This window comes from Ammospiza caudacuta, chromosome 5 (assembly GCF_027887145.1).
Source record: "Ammospiza caudacuta isolate bAmmCau1 chromosome 5, bAmmCau1.pri, whole genome shotgun sequence".
Classification (NCBI taxonomy): domain Eukaryota; kingdom Metazoa; phylum Chordata; class Aves; order Passeriformes; family Passerellidae; genus Ammospiza; species Ammospiza caudacuta.
This window is the reverse complement of record NC_080597.1, coordinates 67,223,489-67,243,073: the sequence shown is the minus strand read 5'-3', so window position 1 is coordinate 67,243,073 and position 19,585 is coordinate 67,223,489. Positions and strand designations below refer to the sequence as shown.

The 19,585-nt window shown below is 37.2% G+C and overlaps 1 protein-coding gene across 7 annotated transcripts in view; it reads right to left on the bottom strand.

The window, feature by feature from the left end:
• Window positions 1-13,610, bottom strand: part of CD36 (CD36 molecule) — a 35,007-nt gene extending 21,397 nt beyond the window's left edge. The window contains exons 1-2 of one of the 7 annotated variants that reach the window (XM_058804575.1): window positions 13,469-13,610; window positions 1,550-1,786 (exon numbers count right to left, since the gene is read on the bottom strand). In XM_058804575.1, the coding sequence (XP_058660558.1) occupies window positions 1,550-1,669 (120 nt within the window). In that variant the 5' untranslated portion in view covers window positions 1,670-1,786; window positions 13,469-13,610. Of the gene's footprint in view, window positions 1-1,549; window positions 1,787-5,036; window positions 5,327-12,350; window positions 12,368-13,468 lie in introns of those variants that run through there. The other 6 variants (XM_058804579.1, XM_058804578.1, XM_058804573.1 and 3 more) reach the window with 6 other exon arrangements.
• Window positions 13,611-19,585: the final 5,975 nt, after the last annotated feature.

The window sequence follows — 19,585 nt, the reverse complement described above, 5'->3', positions numbered from 1 at the left end:
CACAATGAAGAAAATTAAAAAGTGGTTGAGGGGAAAATTACTCCCTCTGATGCTACCACTGCAGACTCATGCAGGTATAATTGACTATGTAGACATTTGCAAACCATGCTGTACAACTGGTTCACCACTGTTAGTAAATGGATGAACACACAACACTGCCACAATTTGTAATTTGCTTTCAAAATATTGAATAGTATGAGACAACACTCAGGATTAATATAAATAAGTATTCAATATAAGGAGAGAAACGTTTTAAAATTTACATGCTTTTTAGAAAACCCATCATTTCCTCATCATTTAATTGTTTGGAAATGTTTCCATTTCCAAACAATAAAAATTGTGACTTTTTTGTAGAATGCTGCAAGGTGGTTGAGACATGATCTAGTGAGGGTTTTTTTTATTCTCTATAAGCCTTAAAATTCTTTCAATTCTTGAAAAATACAATAACAATTGGAAAATCCCTCTACAGGTTGGTTTTCATTGGATTACCTGAAAAAATTAAGATGTTTTATAGGAGCTATATTTTTTTTTTAATGATGCTATAATATATCCAGGCCCTCAACAGACAGTTCAGCATTTCCTGACAGTTCATGTATCCACCTCCTCAACTGACTACAACAACTCTTGGGCTAAGGCTACTCTTCCAGAAGAGCCTTTGGATAAGTGTCTCCAAGATGTCCAAAGTCTTCAGTACCACAGCAGATAAATAGCAGGACTAAGCAACAGCCAAAAATCTTAAGATCTTCAGATTTTTGACCATCAGAGAACCAACTCTGGGAGCAGTGACCCTAAGGAGATTTTATGTCACCATAGGGACATGCCAGGGATTCTATTCCAGATTACTCCATGATTTAAAACCCAGTTATGTATACTTTTCACCAAAGATCTAACAATTATTTTTTCTGTTTCCTTTGCATAACAATCTAAATTTTAGGGACAGAAAATAATCTAAAACTCAGAAAAAAAAAGGTGTCTGCCAGGTCTAAAACATTCTATTTCAATCCATCTTCACTCAATATGGAGAGATGCATTTATTAGGTCCTCCAGTCATGGGGAGAACATCTACTTGGATCATACAATCACAGAATGTGAGGTGAATACATGAAGTGTAAGATTAGATTCTGCAGCAGAAGATTGTTTAGATTATTTGCAGTATATGAATATAACTGCATAGAGTGAGTACCAAAGTATGAAAATAAAATTAAAAAAAGGAAAAATAAAGAAACGTGAAAAAATCATAACCACAATAAAATAAAACCCGCTAACTTCTAAATTGTGTTCTGAAAACACAGTAATTTTTAGCTTCTAATGTGAAGCACAAGAGAGAGCAAACAAGAGAATGTGGAAATATAAATAATATATTTTTTAAAATTTTGCTATTGCATGTATTTCCAGGGAAATTTGGAGCACCTAATTTATAAAAACTATGTTTTACAAAGAAATAAAAAAAAAAAAGAAAATAAACAGAAGCAGAACATACGATTTAAAAATATGAGTATTCAATAACCACAAATTATATGTCCTGGGGAGGTGAAAAGAAATAAAGTACCTTTTTTACTGCTTTGCTTATAAGATTATCTCCAAGTGGTATTAGAACTCCTCCCAAGATGGCCAGGACACCCCCGATGATGGCCCCAGCGAGGAGCCCACAGTTCCTGTTACAGCCCATTCCTCTCCTCTGTTAGGATGCAGGTAAACAGTGCACAAATATTCTTGCTGTAAGGCTTGGTGGCTTTTCCTCTCTTCCTGGTCCAGACAAACGCACGGATCTTCCTCAGAGAAGCTGCTAATATAAGTAGAGAGTGAACAAAAATATCAAATTCCAAAGCTCAAAGTACAAAGTACACGAGATGAAGCAGGTAGGAAGATAACAAGACAAAACCAGCCAGCCTGGCAAAAAATAAACAAAATAAAAATAACCCCAAACAAACCAAAACAGACTAAACAAACAAACAAAGTTGCAGATACTTTTTGCTTATTGCCAACTGCTTATTACAATGAATAATTATCTTCATTCCAGTTGCCTAAACCAACTGGTAAGTTTTATTTATCAGTCTTTTTTTTTTTTTTTTTTTTTTTTTTTTTTTTGGCTCTGTTGCATCAGGGCAAGCTGACATTGTTATTATTCCTGTGACATTCTTCCTGATGTAGACATCTCTAAATCTCCCTCTGCCAAAGAAGGAGGCTATAGATAGCTCTGCTTTTATCTCAGCCCGCGGCTCCCACACCAGGCAGCAGCAGGAGTTGCACTGCCCTGGAATGAGCCCTCCTGGCTCTCCCTGCCTTGTGCCCGTAGCAAAGTCCTCAATCTGAGTTTTTAAAGCAAGACTAGAGCTTGATCCCTGAAAGAGGTAATACCTGTAATTTCAAGATTATTCATTCTCAGAAGAAAAATATCTGTGGTTAGTCGTTTGAAAATAAGATTTGCTAGTCATACATGTTAATATGTCTTACAAGCTGGCCCCCAGTGAAAGGGGGTATAAAGAAAATCAGAATAACACTGGATGTGGCACTTGGTGCCATGATCAAGTTGAGGTGTTAGAACATGGGTTGGACTCAATGATCTTAAAGGTCTCTTCCAACCTAGAAATTCTGTGTGTGATTCTGTGTAATGCTGAAGTGATAAAATATAAGCTCCCAGTGATATTTTTTCAGATTTTTTATTGTTTATGAATAATTGAGACAAAGAGCTGCCAAATTTACAATTTATTCTTTATGATTATGAATTAATCAAATACACAGAATTTGCAAGTTGGTTATTTGCTTTAGACCTCCAGTTAACAGAATATCTGCCCTTTTCTGTTTTAGATGTCACTGTCCATGTCCTTTTTATTCTTACTAATTTCTGTTTGTTGACGTGTTGCAAACATCTCTAAATCAATATTAAAGCAGGCAATAGTTAATTACAGTTTCAGTTTCAAGAGTTAATTACACATTCAAGGTCAAACATAGAGAGAAGGAAAACAGAAAGATGAAGTGGAAAAACAACTCAACCAGTTTGCTCATGAGGACTAAAGTACTAGAAGGACTTCATGAATTTCTAAATAGTAGAGCAGCTACAGGAACAGCATATGTTCTGTTTCCTTTATCAGTTATGTGATCCTTTTATCACATAAAGGATGTACAACATGCCCTAACAGATTTGGTACCATGGTCAGCGGGCCCCTGACCATGATGTGTCCTCCCTTGTCATCCCAAACTCACAGCAATGTCACATCTCCACCTGGCACCAGAGCCCTCCTTTAACTGCACAGAAACCCACCCTCTGCCTGCTCTTGGGCAGGTTATGGCTCCCTTGCCTTTAACAATGTCTATTTCTGTACCCTCGAGATCATTTGGCATGCTAAGAATTTATCCTTGGATATTTTCAAGCAGAATGACCAAAAGACTCTTTGCAGTCTTGGGAAAATATCCCTTCTATCCTTACTATAAAAGTCAGTCTGTCTGTCCACCTGCCACTAGATCATTCCATGTGGTTCCCACTCCAAAACCATTAAAGGCTTTTTGATGTAGTGGATGTGTTTAACCGCAAATTTCAAAGCTTATTTAAGTTAGAAATTTATTAGACTTGAGGAACTTTGAAGTGAAAGCCACCAGGACCAAATCTCTCATGGTTGTAGCTAGGCTGAGATCAGGATCTTCAGTCTGGCAAAGACAGAACGGTAAAAGGCAACTAATGGAGTAGGTGGTGTGTGCATTTGAAAATCTGATTGCTGCTACATACTGTAGCAAATGTAAAGAAAAGCAGACATACTCAATTAAATCAAATTCTGAAAAGTTCCTAACTCCATTTGATTTTTTCCCCAGTACAACAAGATTTTTTTCCCAAACATTTTAAAATTTAAAATGAAATTTGTTCTTTCAGATACATTTAAGGGGTCTTTTAGATATCATCAGACTTTTTTTCTTGACTTATACTATATATCTCATACTGAAGATTTTCAAACACCACAGTAATACACTTTTCACCAAAATACATTTCCACCTAAGTTTCTACAAGCTTTTCCAGTGATTTTTCTTTTTTTTTTTTTTTTTGGGAGACTAGGCATGTCTCATGAGCACCAACAATAACCAGCTAGAAAGCAAGTGACTGATAACAACTTGTGTCTATTCCAAGCTTCTTCAAACTGAAAAATATTCACCCTTCTCCCACCAAAAACAATGTAATAACAGTCTAGACATCCCAATTTATGCAATTCAAATTATAAATTACACAACTGTGAGTGAAGAGCACTCACACCACAACACTCAATTCATATACAAGTCAGCATACTATTCTCATCTATCAGAACTGAATTTAAAATATGAAGATTAAGGTAGAAATTTTCAATAGGAATGCACTTTCTGGGAATTTATATTCAAGTGAAAATTATATACCTTAAGCAGAATAGAAAGTACCATAAGAAAATTAGCCATGGTCTATGAGGCTATTGTATCATTTAGACACAGATTTGACTGCAGGATCAATAAGATTATTCACCCCATTCCAGGGTGTTGGGTATATACTTTTTAATATTTTTTCAAAGATCCTTAACAGAATATTAATTAATAACAATGAAAATGGTCCACTCAAATATCTTAAGGACAATTTACAAGCAACTGTATAAAAGGAAATATGAAAAATTTTATTAAATTCTTTCTTCACTATTTAACTTAGACTTCTGTACATATCAACTTAAAGCAAGCCCTTGTAAAATACAAATAATCTCATGATATATTTGATGTTCTTTGAAATTATACTTTCAAGCTTTTCACTGAAATAGTGAACGCTAGAAAATTTTCTTTGAAACATGCATTTTTTAAAATAAATTCATATGACTCCAGAATTTTATTTTCAAGAATATTAAATATTAAAACACAGAATGTAATTGGGAAAGCCAGCCATACTGAACATAAACCACCACTGCTATCATAGTAACAAAGCATTCCACTAATCCATGTAAAATGCCACTTTTTCTTGCAGGCAGCTTTGTAAAACCCTTCCATTTCATTTTGCATTAAGAAACAATATTTTCAAGACCTTCCACCCGACTGACCTTAGAAGTGCTCCTGAGGAAAACCCTCTGATTCTAAACGTTGTATCATTGGGCTCACCTTGAGTAAGGGCGGCTGATTTTTCAGCTGAGCACACAAGTCCTCAGCACATGACCTGCATCAAGTTACCAGGAGACAGACCAGCAGCTCAACCTCCCCACCAAGCACGGACTGTGAACTGGGGGGAGTGTTTATGTATTCCAAGAGACGTCAGTTCCCTCTTTATCTTTTTTTTTTTTTTTTTGGCCAGAAGAAAAAGTTAAGTTGTGCTGCTGCTGGGGGAAGGGGTTATTTTTGCAGCCTGACTAAAAGCCACTACCTACACCTCGTGGTAGGATACTCAGTGGCTGCAATCTTTATCCGAGTTGGATCCAAGTGAGTCAAAGGTCAAGGAGACAAAAGGGTAGCTTACTAGCTTGGGTTTTTGGTCACCTCTTCTTTCATATCTGCATATTTGTATTTTACTCATCATGATAGTGTATTTTCAAGGAAGAAAAATATGGCAATTTCAGAATATTTTGAATAGGATTTTTTTCCAGGTATCAGATATAATGTTTCCTTGCCAAGTGCTAAGGCTCTTCCTATTTTACTGGAAGCTCAATGGACGTCATCCCAAAGGCTTCTTTTTCTGAATGTATCTAAAAATACATTTATTTTTACACTGACCTCTCTGTCAACCAATGTGTTACTCCATCCACTACTAAATAATAACATTTTGACAAGCTTTTGCAGAAATATTTTATAAATGCCTCTATCTCAGGTGAATTCAATGAATGATTGTTTTAAAAGATTCTTCTAGCAGTAGCAAGAAAAAGTGACTTTTATTTGGTTTAATTATGGGAGAGAAAAAATATTCCTAAAAATAGATTCTTAGGTCCAGACTGAATAGTTTGTGCAGCACTGCATAGTTTGCAAGTCACAGGTTTTGTATTTTCTATCTGTTTTGACTGGTTGCTATTCTGTTATTTTACATTGCTCTACTTGGAAGCTTAGCTTTTATGTGAAAATCTGCCTTTTTGTAATCAAATTTCTGCTAGGTAACTCTCAGGTGGATGAAAATTAATAAATTTGAGGTTTTTACCTCCTAGTAGTGAAGGCAAGGCTGAAAGTAAGTCTGGTCATTTGAAAACAACTTTTTGTGCAGTTTTCAGCACAAGGCTCACTGCCAGGGCAAGCTCGTGACCCTGAATAACTCCAGCTTCCCATCCTTGAAAAGTGCAGAAATTTTGTTTTCCTCTATTTTCTAATTAAAGAGGGATGTTTTACTGCTGAAAGTTAGGCAGTCCTCCACACTGTGCTTGCCATGAGTTACTTTCATTGTTATTAATTGTTTCCATTGTACATGTCCTCCTCGGATGGTCTCCTGAGGATGTTCTTGTTTGGATCCTCCTTCAGGGCTGCCTGTGGAGAGGTTCCCCACCATTTTCTCTTTTTGCACTGTGTGGGAGTCAGTGTGCACCCTTCATGAGGAAAACATCTGGGGTTTTTTGTTGGAATCTGCTACTTTCAACATAAAGATTTTCAGTTTTCAACATATGCATGTGAGCTGTACCACTTAATGTCGTGATTGACATATCCTATGGTCATCCTGCATAAGAAAAATCTCTCCCAGCAGCAGTGCTTGGCAGTGAAATGAGGACAGCCTGCAGAAACAAGCTAAAAAGGACAGGAATCTGAGAGAGAAGCTGTAAACTTTGGATGTCAGTAATTTCTGTTTCTTAAAAACAAACCAGAACAAACCATAAGTACTTAATGGTCCTGCGTCCTCTGACTTTCATATCAGAGTTCAGAGGTTGCAGAGGAGAGAGACACACAGCAACAGAAGCAGGAGACAAAAACAAACAGTTGTGTACTTCATGAGGGTCCCCAGTGGTGCAACAAACTGTCCCACATGGAAAAGTTGTCGAAAAGGAGAAACAGAGTAAATGACACTCACATGCCTCATGAAGACAGAGAAAACTGCAGGAAGCAGAAAATGGGAAGTGCTGTTGTTATTTCCAAATGAAGTCCGCATACATTTTCTGGAGTAAACATACTACTGACAAGAAAAGGCTGAAGAGATGAGTGCTATTGATGGCTTTTATACATATCTCATAGTGAGTCCTATATTCCTGTGTTTCCCAGTTATAACACAGATTTTTTTCTTCAACTGCCTATTATGAAGCTTATAAAAACTAGTGTTAATATGAATTCTTTTTCAGATGTGGAAATGTTAGCATATGTTAGATGACATTGGGAAGCAAATTAGAAAGCTCCAGGAAAGTTCTGTCTCTACTTTTGCAGCCCCTGAACTTTTTAAGGACGTTAACTGTTAAAAAACACCCAACAAAATCTACTTTATAGTTGTTGGGTAAAATGCCAACCCCTGGGGCAAAAGATTAGACTAATATTCTCAGTATCTAAAACATGATTTTCTATCAGCTTTTGGGCACTCTCCCTGCTTTTGAGACAAATTATATTAACCCACTTTCCATGGTAAGTTAATGCACACATTTATTGTTTATCCAGGTTATTCTGTTAGCATCATTTTATGTGGCTTCTATTGTCTCTACTGAAAAACCTATTGTGACCACTCAGTGGCTCTCTGCCTTCTTCACAGGAAGTGGAAATGTCCCACAGGATGGGTTGTACCTTGCTCAGTAGTGAATGATTAAATCATTAAACCTTCCCCCCTCAAAAGAAAACAAAGCATACACATACACACACACACAAAAAGAACCTATGGCTTTTGTCCCCAAAAATGCTCTTTCTGATTCAACACACTCGTGTTCACCTTAGTTCTACTGAGAAGGAGAGTGATGGAAATGAATCATCTGGGGAAGAAAAAAGAAAATATGCAATATGCCACAGCTGGGTGAGACTTGTGCCTCTCTCTGTGTCCTGGAGATACTATGAGGTGTTACTTTATAGGTTACTTTATATTGTGTAGTCATGAAAGATAATTTGATTTCCTAAGGAAATTAAAGCCTTCTGTGTATCACATCATCACACAGTGCACGAGAAGCAGCACATGAGTTTCCACTCAGAGCAGCTTCAACAATTCACTGCACTTCCACTTCACAAGAGCCATCCCAGAGTGAGCATGGCCTATCCTCAGGTACAGCACATAAAGAACATGAATATACAACACATAAATGATGAAATAATAATACAGAACTAATATAATTCTCAAATTCCATATTCACTATTTCTGTCTCATCTGTTCTCACAGTGACTGCTATTTTGTATGATCTGATTTTCCAAAAGCCACAGGATAGAACAGAGTTTTCTAAGTCAGGTCACCTCACATAAAAGAAGGAAGAACAAAGATATCTTAGTTGTTTCAGTTTTCCTTTTACTATCTTATCTATACAGCTCTAAAATAAAAGAAAGGCATAGTTTCATGTTATGTTTTTCCTTTTTTAAATTAGTTACAAATATTTGTTACCGATAAACATCCAGCTAAAAGTAGGCATCCGGAGATGAATTGATTTCTTTTCCTCTCACTAGAGATGAGTGAACATAACTCTTCTCAAGTACTTGAAATCTTTTCTTAGACAAGACTATATGGAACCATAGAAATATTAGGGTTGGAAAAGATCTCCAACCTTTGACCAAGTACCACAATGTTCACTAAACCATACCACAAAGTGCTACAGCTACTTATTTTTGAACAGTTCCAGGGAGTGTATATCTTTTAGAGGTACTGATATTTCCCCTTTAACTGCAAAGCCTCTAAACAACACACTTAAGTTAGACACCTAATGATTAGAATGATAATGTTAGAACAATTCCACTCAAAGTCCCCAAAAAGGTCTTTCATTTCCTCTCCACATCAGTGCACCACACTCATGGTAACAAAACAGTTGTACAGGGTTCTGGTAAATGCATACAGATTATGAAAATAATAGAAAATTCAAGAAGAAAAGTTCAAAATATTTACCAGCTGGCATTAATGGAAAGTTCGGACAAAGATTGCAGACATGGTATTACACTTTTTTGCTCAGCTCACATCACAGATTTTAGCACAGGTGTGTTGGCCTCCGAGGATTGCCAGGGCATGCCCTGGCTCATACTCCAACCACTCATATCAACCACAGCATTATTCAACCTCCTGAAAAAAATATCCTCCCCAACATGCATTAATACCTTATTTCTCCTCACAAGAGTTTGGAAGACTCTAATCAAAGTGCTGTGTAGCTCCTTCATTACCCACCAGAGACTCCCAGCCGTAGCTTTCCCAGCTCTGTTAAGCGTTAGGTCCTAAGGTGCTGTCCCTTGTGGTTCCCAATGTGTCCTGACATTATGGAAAAACATCCTAAAATACCAGTGGCTCAAGCCAGCTTGGCAGCAGTACAGTGGAAACAGTGGGATATATTTGGCTCCTGCCACTGATGAGTTCCTCTGTCAAACTGTAATGAAGTTCTTTAAGGGGAAAATGGGTGACGGAAAACCCAGCAATTGCTTCTGGTTTTTCCCCTAGATATATTGCTTTTGGGCTCTTCCTCACTGATTGTGGCATGCATAAGCTGCTGCCTTTCTCAGTCCTCAAAATCACTTTTAAAATTTGTTTTCAAATGATTCTAGCAGGGGGATTAGGTGAAGGAATCCCAAGAGCAGCAGGGATAGACCAGACTCTGATTCTTCCAGTCCTGTGTGTTCATGTGAGAGTAACTCAGAGTATAGATAGGAGGGAAATTAGCAAAACAGAATCCAATAGAGAAACTCTAATATTATACCATAGACTTCTTGTGAGTCTGGAACAGTAAAGGGCTATGGAGATCTCTTACTGAAAGGGTTGGGTTGATCTATTAATGCTAGTGAAAACAAAGTGTTGCCCTAAAAATTATGATTCATTACCCAATGTGCAGTGAACAAATCACACACAGAGCCAAGGGCTTTGTTATTTCATATTTGCACAAATATGGGTATTTTGTGGTGAATCCATAAAGTAAATCTACTATCACCCTAATTAAAAATGATAAGGACTCTTTATATGCCATTAATTTTTATATGTTCTTCTTATCTAATATATTCAGTGTTTAGTATTTGCGTATTTCTGAGTTGTGCTGAGCTGGCTTCTTATCTTGGATGACATGTTTCTCATCAGTTGCAGAATTTACAGTTCTATTATTATCAGGCTGGCTTTCTTAATTTCTTCTTATCTGGGGTATCCTGCAATAGCAGATTCTTCCTCCCAGTCTTTGTTATTCCCCTGGGTCTATGACATTTGAAGTGGGTGAGGCCCTGAAATGTAATAAGGTAATGCTACTGAGAAAAATATTTGTCTTAGACATCACAGGGAGGGCACAGAGCAGAGGCTCCAATGGCAGGAGACAAAAATTTTAAAGCAAACATCTTCTGAAAGTCAGGAGAAATTTAATAAATCCTCTCCCTACTTGGATATATTCCACTTCTTGCAAAAATCTTCTCCTTAGAGAATAATGGAGTAATTCTAAAATCATTCACTGTGCAATACCTGGTTGAGAAATACTTACCATAGTGAATCATCCCAGACAGTGTCCGTGGTTTTGAAGAATGACTGGGTACTCCTTATGTTAATTTTGCCTACCAGCTACACTGTAATTTTGTCTCTGTAATAATTAGGAACAACATATGTACAGGAGATTTTTTCCAGTTGTGAATATCTAAATTTAAGGTCAACTTCTTGGTGACTTCTCAAGTACTGAAGACCTGTCAAATGACTGATACTCTTATCTTTCAGTTTGCATGTTCCAGACACAGAAGATCTTCCCTGGGCCTCAAACACCAAAGCCTCAAACACCAAAGCCAAACCATCAGCCTACTGCCGGGGCAAGCCCTGCTCCTCATCAGACCAGCAGGAGAAGAAAGTTTTACTGAAGCTACCCCTGAGGAAGCTGCCAACTCCACTTAAGGAACCAGAATCGGTGACTGGAATTGAGAGAAACTTTTTCTGATGGAAAAAAGGATTTTTTTTTTCCTTTTCTTCATATTATTCTTGAGAAGATATTTAATTACCTCAATAAAAGAATCATACGTAATTCGCACACAGACAAATGTGTGTGAATTACAATGACAATTCACACCCCAACACTGAAAAATAAAATTACCCTTGCCACAGGAGATCCCTTGGCAGCAGCTGAAGATCTAAAGAGATTATGAAAAATTGTGTAATATCACAGTGTATTGAGAAATATTAACCCTATGAAGAGCAGAGCAGTAGAGAAAGTACTGGCAGTAATTTCTGTGCACTAGCAGTAAATTAATGATGGAGCTAACAGATACCGTGAGCTTCTCAGATCATGTAATTTTCAGTTCCAAGACGTGGCAGTATCCTTTCAGATGAAAACATGTTACAGAAATATGCATGTAACCATCAGTTGCAGGAAAAAAAAAAAAAAAAGTAGTTGCAAAATACAGTAATTTAATCCAAACCCCTTACATTTCTGATCATTTTCCTGGTTGTGCCAATTATATACATGCTTTTGAAGTCTCACTTGAGGACAGCAAAAAGCCCCAAACAAACTAAGCAACTACAGACTACATATTTTTTATGAGTAGGATATTTCTGCCAAGTTAAAAAAATCACTGGGTAATTATAGTTATTGTGTCAATTGTCAAGAAAATAAAGCACTAAAATAGCACATGATTATGCTACGTTTATTGGGTTGATCTCAGTACCTCCATATATAAATTAACTAATATTACTTCAGCATATTTATTATATATTATTTTATATTTTTATATATGCACATAAATTATAGTTTTAAAACTACACAGAAAGATATATATGCTTTTCCCTTCTAAGTAATAATTATACCATCCCCATAATTAATAATGATTAGTTATCTTTCATTAATAATTAATACATGTAATAATTAATACTCTTTCATATATTCTTTTATATCACATTATTAAATGTATACAGCCCCAAACTTGATATCTCTGCTCATATTTTTCATAACATATGTACTTATTTTCTTATATAATAGACTTTCATATACAAGATAATGATTAACAGGCAAATTATTAATACATTTTTTGCAGTTAAAGTTTCATTATGTTTCTTTCTGACATGAAATATTAGCAATAAATGCAATATTTTCAAGATATGCAAGTGAAATATTTTGATTATCAGTATATTTAGTCTTTATAAATTTTAGTGAATTGACTTTTCTGGGATTTATAAAGAGTGAAGAAATAGAGGCTGAATAACATCTCTGTTTGCTTTCAATAACCAACAGTCAGGAGCATTTTGCAAGTTTTAGGATGCAATATAACACTCACAAGAAGTTTATACAATATCCAGCTGTGTGCTCAGAATCTGCCCCTAGCCCAGCAGCAGGGTCACATACCTGTGTGGAGGGAGAGCTGCTCTCTCAACTCTTGCCACAGGGAACTGCAGAGGAGCCTGCAGACTCCCCTCCTTATTTACAGAGAATTAGAGTTGCTGCAGTGACCCCAAGCAACCCTGCTGCCCAGAGCCCCACCACCCAGCTGAGCTTGCATCAGCCACAGACAAAAACCTGCACAGACCTTTTAAACTCCCTTGTAGGTAAGCTGTCTCAAGTGATAAGGAATTACGAAACCTCTGTCTCTCAACACTTATGCTTCACAGGCAAGACCATTCTAAGACATCCTTTCAGGACCAGCCTTTGCCTGGGGTCCCTTCAGCCTCCCTTCAGTACTCCTGAATTTGGAGGCAAGGTACCAGGTCCTGTTGCCAACCCAGAACAAATTTCATTGACTTTGCAGTAACTCCTTGCAAACACGGTCTAATCCCATTTAATCCCCACAAAGTACTGGAAGCAGGATAATACGTGTCATATTAGAGATAATTCTTCAGATTTGGCTTTATTATGTTTATTTACACCAAGCACAGAGACAGGTCAGGATGAGGGATCCCAGCTGTGAGTACAGCTGTTCAAATTCATGGGACTCTATAATATTTCCACAGGCTTTGCTTCAGAATTTAGTTGTCTAAATAAAGATCTGAGCCAAGTGGCAGGGTTGTTGCCTCCTCTGCCTGTCTTTTTGGATCTTTTCTAAATCCTTTTATCATAGCAGGGCTATTACTTTTCTACAATTATTAAATTAATATTAATTAAGCTTGGAATTATTTTTTAATTTGAACAGCTTATAAATTACCTCCTTCTAGAAAGTTATAGCAAATAGTAACAGTTATCAGCCTGTCTGCCAAGTCATATTTAAGATAATAGCTGTCTCAGAGGATTATCAGGAACCTGGAGGTGAGTCATTATGACAGGTGCTATAAAACTCCGTATGTACTAACTCAAGGGACAGTCCGTGGCATAAACCTCTTAACTGAAGAAATTTCTGCTTCTCTAAAGTTAGACAGAAAATCAAGTGACAAGGAAAAGTTTAGAATTAAAAAAAAAAAAAATTGTGAAATTTGCAATAATATGGATATTTTCTGTCCTATCCTCTTATGTTGTAAATGCTGTTGTTCTACCTTTGATCTTCTTGGAGTCCTGTTGATTGCTTCCTGTGTGCCTTTCACAGCTGCAGCCTCCAGCTTGTTGCCAGACTTCTGCCTTCCTTCCTACATGTGCTTCCTTTCAGCCCTGTTTTCTTCTCTGAGAATCTCCTCCCACCTCCAGCTCTATGTATGTCTCTCACCTTCCACCCTATCATCTCAGCAGTCACTCCTCCACCAAGCATCTCCCTTACTTTGTCTCCTCCCTCCTTGGATTGTCCCCTAGGTTTTTTTCCCTGCTCTTCCAGAATTTACTGCTTTCCATAAATTCTGTCCTTGTTTCTTGTCATTGACATTTATATTTCCCCAATCTCCCTTGATACTTTTTTCTTTTTTCTATTTCACTTCTTCTTCCTCTGTATGAAGTTCAGGTATATAACCTTCTCACACCATCAGTTAATCAAAAAGCTGGTTGCAAATGAAAACCATATTTATCAGTGCTCTTTGGTACACAGAAAAATCTTACCTGAAAAGGCTAATTAGAAATAATAATTTAAGTTTGGTAACTTAACACTGTGTTGTTGTTTGTGTTCCTTCCTAAAGCCTCAGAAGAGCACAGCCCACAGTATCACTACCCATCATCTATTTTCTGCCCAGCTGCCGTTCAACACTCATTTTGAAATCCTCCCACTTCTAAGAAAATGAATACTGAGCAGCTTCAGCCATACAGGACGAAAAAGAGTAAAGAAAAAGAGAAGAGAAAAGAAAAAGAAAAAGAAAAAGAAAAAGAAAAAGAAAAAGAAAAAGAAAAAGAAAAAGAAAAAGAAAAAGAAAAAAGAAAAAGAAAAATTTTCCCCCTCTTACCTGCACGAGAACTGGGAGAGGATCTGACATGAGGCTGGGAAAAGCTCAGAGTTTTCTGAATACAGTGCCAGGCATGTTCAGTGGCAAAGCAGGCATACTGGGCTACCAAAACCAGTGCTGTGCCCTTCCTTCCAACCCACAACAGCTAGAAAGGAAATGGGACGTATCATTCATCTCTTGCTTATGATTTGAGAAGTCAGAGCACTCGTTAGTGTTTAGCATAAAAAAAAAAAATTCCTTAAAATTATATAGGATAAAGATTACAGAATTGTAAACATGTCGTCACAACATGAAACACCCCAGGCGTGTTTGTGGCAAAGCACACACCCTCTGTATAATTATACTCAGGCTTCTCTGTTTTAGGCAAAAAGTAACAATAGTCACTTATCAGATTCTCAAAATGGTATTGGAGAGGATTCAGCAGGACACTCCCAAGACTTTCTGGGTAGTAGCAGCCATAGGATTGCAGACACATAAATGCTTGGTCCCTCCATTTTCTGGAAACTATTTCATCCATGCTGCACTCTGCTCTATTAGTGTTCTTCTGGTTAGCTTTTCACCAGTCTATCTCTCACAATTCATTTTCTAACTCTGCAATTCTAGCTCAGAGTTCTCCTCCTCTCCCCAAATCTCACTACCAGGCTGTCTACCCACCTCTTCTCAGAGGATAAATCTTTTCCATATCAGAACAGTATCTCTAAAAGTCTTGTGTGCTCGTTTCAGCATTGAACATTCATGCAGTGAGGAAGTTTTTTTTCTGCTGTACTTCTGCATGTGAAATTGTTTTAACAGCAGTTACACATTCCAGGTCTTACTGAGCATTGTATTTTCTGAAGTCTGTGTGCCCAAGGGAGCATTCTGGTATCTTGGACACCTATCAGATGATACCTGTAAGGATATCTGTGATGCCTCTGACTACAGTTTAGTGTGCCCTGGGTTCTAATGCACACATGCCTAAATAGTGTGCACATTCCAGTAACATGTATGGATCTCCTTAAAAGAGACAGGAACAACTGCAGTGGGGATGGTTTTTCACAGCTTCCCAACAGCATTCATAGCAGACAGCTTCCATCCATTGGTTCTATGAAAAACCTACTAAAAGACACTTAGACCCAGCAGATCCTGGTATTTTGATTTGTCATCTGCATGTAATAGGAAGAATTTTTGTCATGGCATGACAGGCATATATTGACTCATGAGCTGGTGAGGTTTGTGAGAAGATATTTTCTTGAATAGTAAACGTGAGGGCATATTTCCCTGTGGATAATTTACTTTCCTTTGACCTAGTAAAATGTGGAGGCCCTCCTCTGTGAGGTCAATAATATTGCATTTTTGACCGACTAAGTATATTATACATGCTTTCGTGTTCACATGAGCATACATGCTGGTGCCTTGTTTCAATTTCAGAGTCTACCTGAATCTTAGTGGCAACCTGAGCTTTTTTTGCTTCTTGCAACCTTGCCTATTGCCATTTTCCACCATGCAAGCACCCTGCAAAATACTACCTTTTTCCCTGGAAAATTCCAAGTGTGCCTCACTGAAATGCATGTGGTTGGGAGGACTTGTGCCTCAGCCTTTCAACTTTTGAAATTGTGTTGTGATTCCTTGCAGAGCCATACTTTTCATACCATCCAGGTTCCTCACCGGAAGAACACGGAGGGAATACAAACCTAATTCTTTGGCATGCTGCCACGCTTGGTGTACTGACTAAAGTGAGGTGCTTTCTGAAGTGCTACAGATCTTTTTGATGTGGCTACTGCATTTCTATGTAATCTTCCCTGTCTTGGGATCAAACTCATCCATGAACAGACTCCCACTTTTACAGCTCTCCCTCCCCTAAATACCACTTCCATACTTCACGTTTAATTCACGTTGTATACCAGGTGTGTATGGAGTGAATCCAAAGCTTTTGAAGGAATTTCTTGATTTCAGAAATACCTCCTACTCAAACTCACAAGGATTAGAAGGGAGCAGAAACAAAATTATTGTTTAAGCTTTGTCTGACTTGTTCTAATCCTCATTTTGTAATTCTGATTTATGTGATTAGGGGATTTATTTCTCTGAGAAGAGTTTAGTCCTGAAAAAGTGACTGTAGTTAGGGAGATTTGATACAATGACCAGAATTTAAGCAGCCTATAAGCATTGTCCCAGGGTTTTACTCAGGGTGAATTTCATGACAGCTCAAAGAGCTCATATGACCCTTTATAAAATAATCACAGCATAAATAGACATATTCTACCTAATTCATTAAGTGTTTAGTCTAATTTATTTTTATGTTCTTCATTCCACCATGTTGCAATTAGTAAAAATTAATTCACTACACAATTGATTAAAAATTAGAACTTTTCAGACATTCTGTGCTTCCAGTGCATGAAACCTAAGCTTCATGGAGTGCAGCACAGAGTGCAGATGGAATTCCAATCAGTGGTTTGTGTCATGTGGTTTTAGAGACACATAATGGAACCATCACATAAATTAAACATTTATGAGTCAAAATCAATTAGTGACTAAGATATAAATTAGTTCACTATTAAGGAACATGCTAACCTAGACAGACCATGCAATGATGAGGGATATTAATGGAGAAATATTACAGTAACAAATATTTGACATTTATATTAGTCATAACATGTCTCTAATAAAATGAAAAAATGGGATATACTGGGTATGTCACACTCCTTTTCAGAAACTACAACAGCATTATGCTGTATGTAACATGAGTAATTGATACTTCAGGTAAAACAGGGGGATAGTAAGATTTTTTTTTAAGGGAAAAATCAAAATAGTTCACGAAAATTTCAGTGGGTCAGTCTCTGACATGACAAATAGATTTTTATAGAGTTTATCAAGTTTGGAGCCCTTGGAAATAGTGTTCTACCTGCTTAATAACAACAGAGAGACTAACGAAGTAATGAATAAAAATGTAAAAAGAAATGTATGCACTGTTACACCTTTTATACATGTTCCAAAGTTAAAAGTTAGTTTGAGCTTAGAACCTGCCAGATGGGGTTCTTCCTTGTTTAAAGACAGCCTGTCCCTGCTGGATTTACTTGGGTAAATGATTGAGTGCTCACAGTCCCTGCAGAGCCTGGGGGAAGCGGTGCCAGGTCGAGGTGGTGGGACTGGAAACCCCTGTGGCACAGAGCAAATGTCAGAGGAGGATTTTGAGCTCATCCTTTGCCTGCCCTGCTGCCTACACACCTGGAATCAGTGACAGCCTTGTCCCTTTCCCTGAGTCTGGATGTGCCCAGAGCCATTCAGGTGTAGAAGCCAGACCAAGTGACAGTTCACAGGAATCCACAAGTGTTTACATTATTGAAGAAGTGAAGCTACATAAATCTAAGGCAGTGGAGGAGCAGAACCTCCATGTTTTTTTGTTTTTTTTTTTAATTTTCAGAGATAAAGCCTGTTTATTTCCATGCATTATTTTAGTCTCAGCATGTGTGAAAACAATGTTTTTGCTCTATTTCTGAAAACCAAAGACTGCAATATGTTAATGTACATAAATCCTAAAATTGTTATTCTCAGAAGTCAAAAATCGTACTGGATGCCTTGAAATTTTTATTGTTGATTTAAGAACACTGGTGTTTGTTCTTTGAAAAATCAGATACCTTGCAATTGAAATTTCCACGTTCCTCAAAACAGAGAAATTAGATTTGCCAAAAAACTTTTAAAATAAGAAATTGCTGGTTATTTAAATAATGTGAATGCTGTGTTTGTTTATACAGTGTTCACACAAGGGAAAATAAAGTTGTTTTAGATTATTTTAGTCTTGCCAAGTAGCAATTGCTGTAGTCATTTAAAAAACCAAAACAAACAAAACTCCAAACCCTTTTGATCTAGATTGCTCAGGTGGATAGTTCTCTGCTATCTCTTAAAACATAAATAAGAAACCTTTCTCTCTGGTTTTCAGTCACATAACTCAGATATTTTTTCCACCAGAATCAGCAGTATTGCTCCCAGGGAATATTCACAGTGCCCTCTTCCTTTCTTTCCTACTACCTACAAAGATTCTTAAGATTTGTTTTTCATCTCAGGAGACTTCAATTAGCTTTCATTTCTTTGGCCTCTCGCTTGTATTTTTCAAACAAAAATGCTATGTCTGCAGAACACCTTCTGATGAAAATGTAAGACTGAACATGACTTATGTCTTTTGACCAAGCATTGTCTTCCAGTTTAGCCCAAGTTTCCTTCAGCTTTTTTCCTAAAAATCAGTCCAGGTCTATCATCGGAGGATACTATTAACATTAATACCTTAATTCATGAATTTACTTTTTCAAACTCTTAATCTTTCATACAAAGGCTGTCAGCCTCACCAATCTGGTCGTTACACTTCTGAGATAAAGGATCCTTTATTAAAGTGCTTGAATGCCTGGACTGCTCTTGCTTCCTTGAGGCAGTATTCCCCTGTGAATTGAGCAGTGGTAAGAATCTGATCTATTTCTATCTTGAATAAACATTCTCTTTTTTTCAGCATTTTTGAAGTTAAACAGATAATTGAACTTTGTTTTCTATGCCATATGCAGTCTTTTTAATTAATAAGTGAAATGATCCTAAGTAAAAACTTGTGTTCAAAATCAACTGATATTTGCATTATTATCAAGATCAGAATGCAGAATATGGCGTGAAGACTGAAAATGTATCTTGTGCTCAAGGATCTCCTGAGCAGCAGTAACAAAAACTGATTGCTGTTAAGTTAGGAAGATACTGAACAAAATGTCACAAGAATTCTTCTTGCACTTTGTGAGGACTTGGAATCACACATGCACTTTGGGTCTCTAATGGCTCTGGCAGCAATTGTGGGAAGAATAGCAGCTATGCCAGAAAGAAAGAGCACAAGAGCAAGAAACATCCTGGGAGTGAGACAGAACTTGACATTGCACAAGTCATTTTTAGATGAGTGCCAAGAACGACTACTCAGAGGCCAGTAGCCCAAAGATACTTGGCTTCTCTTTTCAATTTTAATTGTTCTGTTCCAGACACATATAAACAATACCTAATTGTAGGAAAGCTGGGAGGCAATTTCTATATCCAAGGAGTAGGTAAAAGGGTAAAGGAAACTCTGATGTCAATAATGGAGAACAAGACTTAAGATGTTCCATCTGAACCGCCTCAAGGGACTTGACAGCAAATTGACTAACAACTCTCAAGCATGAGTGTGCTGTGGAGTGAAAGTAGGAGAAAAGTAAAGGTTCAAAAGAGATGCTTAAAATAACTAAGAAAAAAAAAAAGCTAGAAAAGTGTGATAGGTTGACTCTAGCTTGGTGCTGTGCCCACCGAGTTGCTCTA